Source organism: Giraffa tippelskirchi, chromosome 3, assembly GCF_054371585.1.
Source record: "Giraffa tippelskirchi isolate mGirTip1 chromosome 3, T2T-mGirTip1v1.2.pri, whole genome shotgun sequence".
NCBI classification, from domain to species: Eukaryota; Metazoa; Chordata; class Mammalia; order Artiodactyla; family Giraffidae; genus Giraffa; species Giraffa tippelskirchi.
This window is the reverse complement of record NC_137277.1, coordinates 150077274-150090979: the sequence shown is the minus strand read 5'-3', so window position 1 is coordinate 150090979 and position 13706 is coordinate 150077274. Positions and strand designations below refer to the sequence as shown.

Below are 13706 nucleotides of genomic sequence, written 5' to 3'. Positions count from 1 at the left end.
GCAGCAAGCAGGGGCTACTCTTTGTTGTGGTGCATGGGCTTCTCATTACGGTGACTCAGAGCACAGGCTCTAGGCACAGGGGCTCAGGAGTTGTGGTAGGAGGGCTTAACTGCCCCGCAGTGTGTGGGATCCTCCCAGACCAGGGACCGAATCTGTGTTCCTGGCCTTGGCAGGTGGATTTCCAGCCACTGGACCACCAGGGAAGCCTGTTATCTCCCTTTTCTGCTTTATTTTTCTGTTTATCACCATTCAGAATACTATATATTTGACTTTATTTTACTCTAAAAAGTTTGCTTGTCTGTCTTCGCCACTTGAATGTAAGCTCCATGAGGAGAGGAATTTTCAAAAATTTTCTTTGATTATTAATGTATCATTAGCACCTAGAACATCATTTGGCTCATAAGAGAAGCAATCAGATATTTGAACAAGCATTTAAATGTATGCACATGTTCAATCCATCTTTGTCTAGAAGTTCTGTACTCTAAAATTATCAGCAGTTTTCTTTCAAGATGGACAGACGAAGTGCTTCAGGTGAAGTAGCATATGAAAATCTGATAGTGAAACTTTATTTTTTTAGACACTTCTAAGTTCTTTAGAGGCAGTAATTATACCTGTTCTAAAGAAACCTAGGACAGAATAGTTACTCTCACTGAAGTTTAGTGACACTAATACCAGTTAGAAAAATCAATTTGAGATTGGTACTATTGCATCTTGGGGATGTGGGTATTCAAACTGCCCATCTGAAAACAAAGTAATTCTATAGCTTTTCTTTCTACCTCCTAGCTCTCTGAAGCCAACAGGAGTAGGCATAGTATAATTTCACATCAGAAAGAGTATGTCTTTTTCTCTTGCCTTTCTCTTTCTTGACTTTTGTTGAAATACTGTGCTTTCAGGCACTTCACATGTTATTTCATTTAAGCCTCCAACTCTTCCTTTGGTAGGGGCATTATTCCAAAGAGGGGATTAAGTAGGTCAAATAACTGGGAAGTCTGTTTTTGAATTCCAAAACTATAACATTTGCCTCCCAGATTTTATCATTATCTTAAAAATAAAGTGAAGCTGATCACCAAAAATGATTATTTCCTGAATGTTTGATTTAGCATAAAAATATGAGTTTGTTCTATAGATAAACATAAAAATGAATTACAGAATAATTTTAGTATTCTTATGAAATCCATCAGTAGTGTTCATTTGCTGTTTTTAGAATTCATTGTAGCTGAAGTAAATTCTAATAAAGACTCTTTATAGCAATGTGAAATAAATGTTACAGTTGACTTACTGGTACTTTTATTCACATTAACAGATAAAACAATACTTAAGACAGCAGTTTGCAAATTTAAATACTAATTGCATGTTATAAATTTTATATAAAGTAGGGTTTACTGATAAAAGGTTAGTGCTACAATATACCTGTATATTTCTTTTCTGGTGGGATTTAAACTAACAATTCCTCTGAATTTGGAATCTTATATACAAAAATATATTTTTAGAATGAAAATGCTTTTAGAAACATTTACTGAAGCTTATGGTAGATTCAAAAAGTTTTGCCAAATCTTTAAGAATATTTGATGATGTATTGTAAATATTTTGATAGGAAAAATTCCTAAATATCTGATCTACTAAAGCTTTTCAATGTTGTGTTTTGTTTTTTTTTCCCCCTCATGTGTATAGGGTTTTTTAAATGAAATCTCTATGGATACACCAGTATGTTAATAACTTGTGATATGCAACATAGCATACGATAGCTTCAGTGTAATTCCTCTACTTCTTTGACTTTCTAGAACTATTTCAGGAATAAATGTGTGCAGAAATTTTGAGGTATTGGGAAGAAAACAGCAGTTGTGTTTGTTGTAATATCAGGTGGCATTGACATTGAAAGTCCCAAGTTATTCTCAGAAAGCAACTTTTTGCTCTGAGATAATAACTAGATGGGAGCTCAGGGCTTTCTGAAATTTTAAGAGGCCTAGTATCTGAAAGATTGGAGTTGCTAGTTATTACAACTACATTTCTCCTAAAATTCTAATGGCTATGTTGCTGCATTTCACTGAAATTTATCCACATGTACCAACTTGGTGTTTTAATTCTAGATTTCACTGGCCTAGGAAGGTAATAGAAGGGATAGGTACAAACACACCATCCAGTCAATACTGGCATATATGCCCTGATCCTTGTTTTGTGGATTTCTTAGAAATCTGAAAATGAAAAAGCATTTTATTTGGTTTTAAGTCTGTTTCGTTTTGTGTTGGGAGAGCTGGTAAAGAACCTTATACTGGTGATATAATGGCCAGGTAAAGAACCTTATACTGGCAATATAATGGCCAGTTAAATATCGAGGAGAGGAATAAAGAGAAGGGGGAATAGAAAATAATATCAGCAGCTGTGTTATTGCTTTTTCTGTGCTGGGCATTGTGCTATACATGTCTTAACACTGAATTTGAACAGAGCCTTGAGAATAGGTACCATTCCCACTATTTTACAATGAAAGGAACTAAAGAGCAAGTGACTAGATAACTTTCCCGAGGACTTGAACCCAGGCAGTCTGGTTGTAGAGCTCCTATAGTATTACCTTGCTACTTCATCATAAAGTTGAAGGAGAATCTAGACAAGGCTAGAACAGCCAGTGCTTCACAGATCCAAGCCTAGAGACAGAACTACACGGGCGGTAGAAAAAAGGCAAAGAGATTTATGTAGTAACATCCCCATCTGGTGGTGTTTTAGTATATTCCTGAATATGTTGTTAAAATTTAACAACTATAAGCTAGCTGTAATCTAAATGAATTGAGGTTTAAATAAAATTCAAATGATGGCTGGTGGTTTCCCACTCTCCTAATAATAATAGTAATTATTACTCCTTTAATTTTTATAGTAACATTTGGAGATAAATGCTGTCATTACACCATTTTACACATGAGGAAACGGGTTAAGTAATAAAGTGAAAGTGAAGTCGCTCAGTCGTGTCCGAGTCTTTGCGACCCCATGGACTGTAGCCTACCAGGCTCCTCAGTCCATGGAATTTTCCAGGCAGGAATACTAGAATGGGTTGCCATTTCCTTCTCCAGGGATCTTTTCGACCCAGGGATCTAACCCGGGTCTCCCGCATTGCGGGCAGACGCTTTACCGTCTGAGCAACCAGGGCAGCCCTAAGTAATAAGACCAGAGTCATATTGCCAGGAAATGACTGAGCTGGGGCTTGAACCCAGGCACTCTGGCCACCCCATAAGGGTCTGGATTCTTAACCATCATGCTATATTTATTTTTAATATTTGTGAGGAGGAGCACATAACCTCAGTACGACATGGATGTAAATCTGTTTTATTGAAATATTAATATGTATTCACAAACCTCCACTTTCTTCCAGTTGTTATCTAAAATGTTAGCTACCAAAAGAAAATGTAGTTTGTACCCATGACTCTGGTAGAAGGTCATTCATTTGTTGATTATGGCTCATATTTTAGATCACTGCTTTTCTACACATCCTCCCCAACAAGATTCTGGCTCATAAATGGTACATGTTACAGGTTCAGTTCAAGAAAGTAGTGATTCATAACATACTTTGCAGAGATTTGTGGAGTTTTTGAGAGATTGATAGAGAACATGATAGCTTTATAACAAATGAACCTTTTTGAAACTAAGAAGGTATAGAGCAGACTTGATGTGAGTTGACCTTCACATTCACTTATGTGTTTTAAACACAGATTTTAGATTTATGAACGTAGTGATAAAGAAAAGGTAAAAACTGGGGACTTCCCTGGTGGTTCAGTGGTTAAGATTTCACCTTCCAATGCAAGCGGTACAAGTTCAGTCCCTGGTTGGGCAGCTAAAATATGCCTTGTAGCCAAAAAAAAAGAAAAGCAAACAAGCAATATTGTAACAAATGCAGTAAAGATTTAAAAATTGGTCCACATTGTCTTTGATACTTCCCATGTGTATATTCATTTTTGGTAAGGATGTGTTGAATTGTTCATGTTGAACACCTTGGGTTATGATTTTTGTTAACTAGCCAGTCAGCATTTGGAAATATGATGGGAGCTTGTGTGAGACTGAGCCTAGTGAGAATAGATTTATTTTTTAACTTTTTATTTTGAAATAATGTCAAACTTAGAAAAATTTGAAAAAGTAGTACAAAGAACTCTTGAAACTCTTACTCATGTTCACTAACATTTTGCCACATTTACTTTATTATTTTATATACATATATATTTTTTCCCCTGAACCAGTTGAGAGTTGGTTGCATTTTTCATGCCCTTTTAGCCATTAATACTTAAGTACTCATTTCCTAAGAATGAGGATATTGGCAATATAGATTTGATAGGCCTCCCACTGATGTGGTGACTGATACAGTGTTATAGAATATGTTGAGTGAGAAAATGTAGAGAGAGGAAAGCAAAATCAGTCTTGGTCTGGCCAAGCCTATGGCATGAGAGCCAAGAAGAAATAGCTATTCATACATTCCATAAATGCTGGAGTACCTGGACACTGTGTTGGGCTGTAAGGGATAAAACTGTGAACATAATACCTAGTGTCTTTATGAGATTATAATATATTGTATGAGGAGAGGAATGTCAGAACAGACAACTAAAGCAATTTTAGTACAGCAAGGCAAGTACTATGAGAGGAAAGACAGAAACGTTGGTTAAAAGGTCATTGATGACTTTGAGAATGAATTACAGGATGCATTACAACTCAAAGGATGAAGACTTTGGAGAAGAAAGGTGGATGCTAGATTGCAGGGAATTATAAGTGCAAGAGGTACACTGTAGCTGAATTCAGGAAACTTGGTAGTGAAAGGTAGAAAATAATAATTTAACAAGAGGAGGGTACCCGAAAGAATATTTTTCTGTTCTTCCCATCCCCAGTAAGCTGGATCAGTGGAGTGTCAGAGACTGGGATATTAGAGTGGGATCTACGACATGGTTAGGTTTGGAGGGGAGAAGCGGGTATTAACTCATGGAACTGGAGAGAAGGATGAGAATATGGACATAGCTGTAGGATACCTTTTAGAGATGAAGATTGTCATAATAGATAGGTGTGGTTTCCTTAGTAATGGAGGGAAGTGAGGGCATATGAAGAGGTGAAAAGTGAAACCAGGAACTTGAAGAACTTGGAAACTACTTAGAACAAGCTTAGAGGGAATGATAAGAGAGAGAGGAGAGAAGATGGCGAGTACTGCCAAACAGCAGTTAAGGCCCATTTGAAGTTCGGAAGTATGAATTGGTACTGGACAAGGTATTTCTGGGTAGTTCTGCCATAGAGCTCTACTGTCCAGAAGAAGAGTGAGGTTATCTTTAAATTATAAAGGGTTAGGATCATCAAGTTCTTACCTTTTCTATTTTTGCACAATACAACGAGGTGCATCCAACTTTTCATTACTATTTTGTTTCAACAGTTCATTTCAGTGATCTTTTCTCTTCCTGCATGGTAACGAGAACTCCCTTTTCCACCTCCTTTACCTATCATTTTCTTCCTTCCTGCATTTTCACAGCATGCTATTTCTCTGAGATGTCCCAGCAAGCAGGCCAAGCGTCATATTGACTTCACAGAAGAACAGGCTGAACTGACACCTGTAAGTTCTGTAATCATGTCCATTGGGACTTCTGAAGTATCAGTGAATAGGAATGCCTTCTTTAGAACTCCTGATGGTTAAACCTTGTCATATATCTCAGTTTTTTTAATAAAAATTAAACCAGGCTTAAAAAATACATGAGCAAAAACAGATGAACCACCATATGATACAGTACCACTGAATATTAATACTCATGGTAAGATTGTGTTGGTGATAGCATATCTGGTATAGAGAATTTTGTATGGGAACCTGAACCACATCCTTTCTTTTTTGTTCTTAAGCTAAGGGCTTCTGTAAATTTCTCAAGATATTACTAAATTTAACTGTTCTTCAGAATGGGGATATCAAGCGTATGACTTCTGTACCAATGCTTAACTGAAACCTAATTTCTTTAAAAATGTTCCCTCTGGTCATTGATTAATGAACCTAGATGTTTTAGAGCTGTGCTGTTCCATGCAGTGACCACTAGCCAGATGAGGCTATTGAACACTCCAAATGTTAATCCAAATGGAAATGCACTATAAAGATAAAAATACATGCTGGACTTCAGAGACTTAGTACAAAAAAATAAATAAACGATGCTAATGTTAATTTATTTCACCATTTTCTTTTTACTTTTTTAAAAAATGTGGTTACTAGAAAATGTTATATTTGTAGCTCGTATTGTTTTTCCATTAGACGGTGCTGTTTCAGGGTCATCTATGAAGCATTGGAAAAAAAAAAATTCCCACCTCCCCCCACCCCAGCTGAATCAGATTCCCTCTGACCTCTCCTCCCCTCCTCCTCTTCCTCCCTCCCTTCCTGTCCTTTAAAAATACTAGTAGTAACCCAGTGAATTGATTTCACAAGTCACTACTGGGTTATATCCTGCTTAGTGAAAAACTTTCTGCAACCTTACCTCTGGCCTGTCCCCTAAACTCTTAAGTACCAGCCACACTTACTAGTCATACCTGCATTGTCATCTCTTCCACTCAGGCAGCAGTGCTCAATCCTTTCAGCCCCAATACCTGTATCTTGTAACAAGTAAATTTATAACATTATCTTTACTATCCCAAATGAAATTCATAAATAATTACCTACATACCCCTCTTTTTTTAGTGATTTTAATGCCCTGTCACCTAGTATGAGGGAGAAATAGCCAAAAGTAATTTATGATATTTTAATGTATATATTTTAGTTTTTAAGTGATTGGCCATTTAAAAACTGTATTAAAAGAAACAATGAAAAATAGTCAAATCCTACACCTACTTATAATTAAGAACTTTGGATTTAAGAAAAGGGAGAAGATCAGAAGTCATTTTTACAGGAAAAAGAAATATGAGTGGACCCAGAATTAAAACATACTATGACACATAGTAACAGACAAAACACACCACCTCTATATAGTAACTAATAAAAGGGAAATAACCTTAAATGAAGTAGGAATAATGTGCTGATACAATTTATATATTACCAAAGAAAAGAAAATGAAGAAGTGCAAAATTCTTGCAAATAAAATGACTCTTATTTGTAACTGTAGTGACAAAATTATTCTCTGCTTTGTAGCGTGGGGTTAGGTAGTAATAAAATGATTTTTACATTTGACTTTTTACGTTATAGATTTCTCATTGTGCTGTATTTTAAATAACTCTAAAAGACAAGCAATTGAAATATTTTAACACAATCTGTGTTAATGAAACTCAGTGAAATTCCTGCCTTTCATTTCTTTTCATTATTAGTATTTTGTTCTTAATTCTGTTAAAAGCAGTTTCAAAACTCTTATCATTTACTTGTATGTGACAGAGTGCATACTGATGCTACCAGTTTTGGTATTGGCAAATTTTTTTTATACTTCAAGCTGATTTTCCATTGGTGAAATGATTTCCCAACGTAATGAGTAATTCTTGGTAAAAATGTTGAACAGAATTAAGTGCAGGCTTCCTTCAATTTCTTGTATGTGGTAAGTAAATAGCATTCCTGGAACAGTCATTGAATAGCAGAATTACACAGAAATACTTTGTGTTTATATGTAAAATGGAGTTATTGAGTTCTAAACTCAGATTGTTACAAACAGGAATTCCCAGCTATATGATTTTCCATATAAGGACATGAAAAATTCATGTGTGACATGGGACTTTGGTTATTAATTCTGTGACATTGTTCCATGCTTACAGGGCATCTAGTGTTTATGACTTCACTCCTCGTAAATACCAGTAATGCCCCTTCCTCCTCATTGTCACAGCCCAGAATATTCCCAGCTTTCCCTGAAATGCCTCCCAGAGGGAAGCACCACCAGCATTGAGAACCACTGATATCTCCCTTTGCTCTGTCTGTGCCCTCCACCCGACTCAGAGCTGCCTCCTGCTCATCCTGCAGGACTTTAGACTCGAGGCCTTTTCAGAAATACTTTGCTGAACCTCTAATTTGGGTTTAGACACTGTCTCTACCTCTTACTTACTCCTCTGCCACTTAAACACTACATTGTAGTTGTCAGTTATCTCCCTATTAGATTCTAAGCTCTGTGAGACCAAGTAATGCCTGTCTTGGGTACCTTTGCATCTCCTGTGCCTGGCATGGTTCCAGGCTCAACATTGAATAAATAATTGAGTAAGTGAAAAAAGGAGAGAATAGAAGACAGAAAGAAAATGGGCTAATAAAGAAAATGGGCTATTTTTAATGAATTAAAAATAGGCTGCTGACTTTGCATTGTTAGTGGTGAATGAAAGAAAATATAAGAAGGCCCTACATTCAGCTATGTGCATTTTTGTTACCAGCAAAGTGTACCAAGACAGAGACTAATTTAATGATGTGCCCAAAGCACTGTCTTTCCCTTCTCTCAGTCCTCCAACTGAACACCACTCTCCTCATCCCTCTCCCATCCGTCTCCAGTAACCAGTTCTCCCACCACCCCCACCTCCATTCTGAGGAATTCTAGAGCCATGTGTGACTGGCGCCAGTAGGGGAAGATAGATAAAGGAAGGCATTTATTGACAGAAGGCATTTGCTGCTTCTGGTTTCTAGATTTTTGTTTCTTCAGCTACAATCCCTGTAGTTAGAGGGAACATGGAGCCCTAACCTCCCTGCTAGCAGTTAAGTGGTACATGCCTGTCCCAGACACGTGATTCATGATCTTGTTCAGCTACTGTTTGTCTCATTTTTTAGATGTGTCATTCTTGGGGGTCACCAATCATGAATATCTCCTTTTATTTTAAAGTTCAGTATTTAAACCTTATTTTTGATGAATATTATTTTTGTACAATATTATTATGCACAATAAATATTATTTAAACCTTCAATATTTTAAAGTCAGTAACTTCTACTTCAGGGTCTCTAAACAAATACAGTTAGATAAAATCTGATCAGATACAGTTCTTTGGGGTTTTTTTTTTTTAGTGATTTGAAGTCTTGAGGTGATTTGAGTTTGAAGATGGAGTAAATTTTGTAAGAATTTTTTTAAAGTTTAAACTTGAATTTAATGTCTAGAGTTATATTTATATTGGGCTTCCCTGATGGCTCAGACAGTAAAGTGTTAACCTACAATGTAGGAGACCTGGGTGCGATCCCTTGGTGGGGAAGATCCCCTGGAGAAGGAAATGGCAACCCACTTCAGTATGCTTGCCTGAAGTATTCCGTGGACAGAGGAGCCTGACAGGCTACAGTCCATGGGCTTGCAAAGAGTCAGACACGACTGAGCAACTCACACGCACAGAGTTGTATTTACCAAAGAATAATTGGTTTTGATGGCCTCAAGCAAAATTTTTTTTTAATTTGAAAAATAATTATCTGAATAGAGACATTCTACTCATTTTGGGCATCTCTGAGAAAGTAGTTTTTGTGAGTAAGATAAATAAGACTAGATTTCAAGAAATTATTTTCTGTATGTTTTACATACTCATGTAAGAATATGTTTTTGTCACTATATAGGAATAACAAAAGATGGATAGGAATAAGGGCAATGAAAGTTACAGTTGGTCTTTTTAGTTGTCCTTCTCAGTATTCTTCCTCGTCTTAGCTAATTGCTAACCTCACATTAAAGTCAGTTTGCAGAAATTTTGCTTATCTACTGTTTTTTTAATAGACAAGTCAACTAGTGTTTACCTTCAGGAGATTATACCATCTAAGTGGTTGAAGGCGTAGAGATGATTTTCTTTGTGCTTGTTTGACCTTGTTAGTGCTGATATTGATGAATATATTCAATTTTTGTTTTAAACCTTAGGGTTTTTGTTTTGTGTTGGTTCTGGCTATTTTTTTTTTTACCACCTTGGTGTGGGTGAAAGAGCAGGTATGCTTGTAAGGCTCATCTTGAACTAAAAGCTAAAAAAACAAAAAACACAGGCAATGATATACAGTATAGCAAACCCAACTATAGTATCAGTTCAGTTGTGTCCGACTCTTTGCGACCCCATGAATCGCAGCACGCCAGGCCTCCCTGTCCATCACCAACTCCCGGAGTCAACCCAAACCCATAAACTATAGTATAGGTACAAGCAAAAGTTAAGTTAATATTATTTTTTGTAATAGTATTTTAATTTTGAAGTAGTGTATTGTATTATCTGTGACAGTGAGCTTTATGAGAGTAGGTGCTGCTTTAGTATTTATTTTTCCTCTCCAAAAATTTGTTTCTCAAGAATAACTTGATAATAATTTGATATATACTTAGATTTATAAAATATAATATTGTGAAATATTTTCTATAATTCCACACAGCTGTGTCATGCATTGTTTTAAATGATGGTTAATAACCATATAACATTAAAAAATACTTAGAATTATTTAGGGATAAACAAGTCTGAATTATACATATATCAAAAAAGCTGCAATTTATACTATATGAGTTTAATAAATATGATTGCAATACTGAAACGATTTTAAGGGAGAAAAGGACACTTAGGGACTGTTATTCACAAATCATTTTTATGAAAATATATGAATTAACCAATTTAAGGGGCAGCACTTCATAATATTTTGTTTATGTCATTCGTTTGATATACGAGTCCTTTACTTGGGCAGTGCAGTACTATTAGTATGTAATAAGTGAATTAATAAAATTTTACTGAAAACATGAGACCATTAGGCAAAATATTTATGAACATTTTTCCTCTTGGTGTAGCTATCATAGATCGGAAATAATTGCAGAAGTTTTAAAACTGAGGTTTTTTTTTTTTCTCCTAAGACTACACTATTTAAAGCTATATAGGTCTTGTATAGGCTTTAACAAGAGGAAGAAATATGGTTAGTCATTGGGCTTTGACACTTTCTTATCTGTGCTGCATGAACAGCACTCGAAAGCACAGCCCTGGGAGACAAGCTGTTTCATGATCTTTGCAGGGTGTGATCCATTTTCCCAGAGTGAGGGACCAGCAGGAGTGGGCTAGAGCATGACTCGGCATGGGTGGGTCTCTCCCTTCCCTTCTTTTTTTTTTTTTTTTCTGTTTTTAAATTTAGATACATTTCAGAGTTCAGGTGAAATATGAAGTTAATGGTAGAGAATCATTCTTGCTTTGTCTACTTTATATTTTAATCTCATAAAACCTCCACTGACTTCTATTGCCTTTTTTTGTTTTGTTTTTCTCTCTTTTCCTGCACAAGCACTCCTATCTGGACAGGGAAACCTCCCTTCTTCTGAGAAACATTGCAGGAAAACCTTCTCATTTGCTGACCAAGGTGATACTTCTTCCACCTGCATGTAAATATTTATTGCCTTGTAGGTAGAATGTAATTTCTGTTTTTGAGGTTGTGCTTTCTTGTTTCTGCACCCTTGTTCTTAATAGAGGTAATTTTTCCTCTTATTGAAGGTAATTATTTATTGACCTTAATGACTATCAGAAAATATTGAGAGTAGAAAATATTTGCAGTAGTTTTTCACTAGTTTTTAACTTTTGTAAATACCTGACAGTCTTCCTAAGTATGTTGCACTTTTTCTAGTTTAACGTTGTATTTCATTTTAAAGTCTAAAAATCATTGCTTGATTTTAGCTTTTACTACTAATGGTCATATATGCTGTGAGTTTCTTTAACAAACTTTGTTTTCCAATTTTTGTTTATATTATCAATGCCTCATTTAATTATTTATTTATATAAACATAATCTTTACATTAGTTTAATCAAATTAGAAGAGAAGGCTGCAATTTAAATTTCTCAGTTCTCTGTCCTCAGAATGGTTTGAATTAGTCTAGCTGGATTTTCATTGGGCTGGTATTTTACAATTTAAAATCATTTAACCATTATCATCATTAACTCAGGAAGCACAGGATAGGGAGTTGAATAGCTTTCTGCCTCTTTACAAATCACGTTTTTATTTTGTTATTTAAATAATGTTAAAGTCAAGCATGTCTGACTTAGTTATAGATAGTTTCTGAAGAATATACAAATTATGGCTAATTTCACTAAATTTTTATTATTGTATCTGAGATTTTCTTTAAAAAAATTATTTCTTTATGAATTTGCAAAAGAAGATGGTAAAGCTAAAATTAAAATCTCCCTGAGTGTCCACTTAAAGAGAAGACCCAAGAATCAGCAATAAGAACTTTCTTTTGCTCGAGTTTCTCTCCTGGAAGGAGATCTAGGAATAGGGTAGAAGCAGCTTAAAGATGAGGTAAGTTTAGAAATCTAAGCACATGATAGCCGTGTACTTTATAACCATAGCAAAGTTCACTGTCTCCCTGGAATTCACTCTCAGAGCCTCAGTTAGGTCTCTCTAGATCAGACTTCTCTCCCTGAGAAGTCGCTGTCACACATTTCCTGGAGGATGCCCAGCACCTCCGATTCTCTGAGTCTTCAGCTTCCTGACCCACACTGTCCCTGAGGCCTCATAGTTTGTATCTGTTGTTGTTTTTTTGACAGCTGTATTTCTGTTCAGGATGCTCCCACTTTCTAGTTGCCCAGGTTCAAGCCATCTCATGCTTTTCTTCTCGCTTACTGTCTCAAAGCTCTAATAAGCTTGTCAGAATCTGCAGGATTGACTGAATTCGTCCATCCGTTTTATTCCCGTTGCCACTACCCTAAAACAGCCTCATATTTTTTAGTAGAGCCACTATTCTTATATATTTTTGCCTGTCACACCTCCAGTCCATTTTGTACAAGGCTCTCAGATGAAGTGTAACATTTTACCATTTCCATTGTCTGTTTTTCAACATATATTTGTTGAGTCTTATACTATGTTAGGTGCTGGGATATAATAATGTATAAAGTGGACATTTTCCCTGCCCTCAGTCTTTAGGAATGTAGATTAAAAGAACATTTACATGCAGCATGTAAACAAATTCTAAGTCATGTGTTAAATACTATGAAGGAAACAAGTGAGTAATAGGGAATACAAGGGGGAGGATTAGAGCTACATTTCCTTTAGATGGTAAGGTCAGCAAAGGCCCTTCTAAGGGGGTGACATTTAATTTAAAGCTTGAAAGTTGAAAAGAAGCCAGCTTGAGGGCGAAGGGAAGTGTTCCAAGTGAAGAGGTCCATAAGAAAAGAACCTGTCATGTTTGAGGAGCTGAAGAAAGACTGTGTTGCTGGAGCCACAGTAGCTGAATGAAGTATCTTGTGTTTGGAGAGGTAGACAGGAATCATTAATTCAAGGCATGCTTGGGAGTGTGTGTGTGTTTTTTTTTCCCCTAAATGCTGTGAGAAACTACTGAAGAGAGTAACTTCATCCATTCAACAAATGGAGAATAGTTGTTTGTAAGTTTGGGATAAACGCAGTCACTTCTCATCTCCTTCTGCCTGAGAGCTGTTGACACCTACTGCATCCACAGTAGAGCATCTGTGCTCCAATCTGAGTATTGGAGTGGTGGTATTACTGCTATATGTAGCCAACATCTGACTCTCGCTGCCTCTATATCCTGCCCTACTTATATACAGTTACACATTTGTCATTTGACAATAACTCAGTAGCGTAGAACCTGAACATTTAGGGTGGAGTGTGCAATGGACTCAAGAATGAGGTAGCAGAAGTTCCTAGATAACCAGAGCCACAGGGGCCTCTCTTTGTCAGTCCCCTCTGTACCATAGCACATGGCTGTTGTGAAGCCATGTTGAGCTTATACTTCTTTTATACCACTTGTGTGGCTGTCTGATTCCCCAGAGAGCATGGTGTCCCAGTTACTGACTCACCTCTGATCTTCACTTTTCCAAACTGGGACTTTATAACACTTGATAGTTGGACACAG

The 13706-nt window shown here is 36.3% G+C and overlaps 1 protein-coding gene across 17 annotated transcripts in view; it reads left to right on the top strand.

Annotated features, from left to right (window-relative positions):
• Positions 1 to 13706, top strand: part of RAPH1 (Ras association (RalGDS/AF-6) and pleckstrin homology domains 1) — a 134629-nt gene that overhangs the window by 50485 nt on the left and 70438 nt on the right. For 14 of the 17 annotated variants that reach the window (XR_014080067.1, XR_014080063.1, XR_014080062.1 and 11 more), the window contains exons 5-6: positions 5483 to 5563; positions 11132 to 11206. The exons of 1 other annotated variant lie outside the window; for it this stretch is intronic. Coding sequence is in view for 9 of the 16 variants with exons in the window: in XM_081582023.1 (XP_081438149.1) it covers positions 5483 to 5563; positions 11132 to 11206 (156 nt within the window). In the remaining 7 variants the exon portion in view is untranslated. The remainder of the gene's footprint in view (positions 1 to 5482; positions 5564 to 11131; positions 11207 to 13706) is intronic. 2 more of the 17 variants (XM_081582018.1, XM_081582017.1) reach the window with 2 other exon arrangements.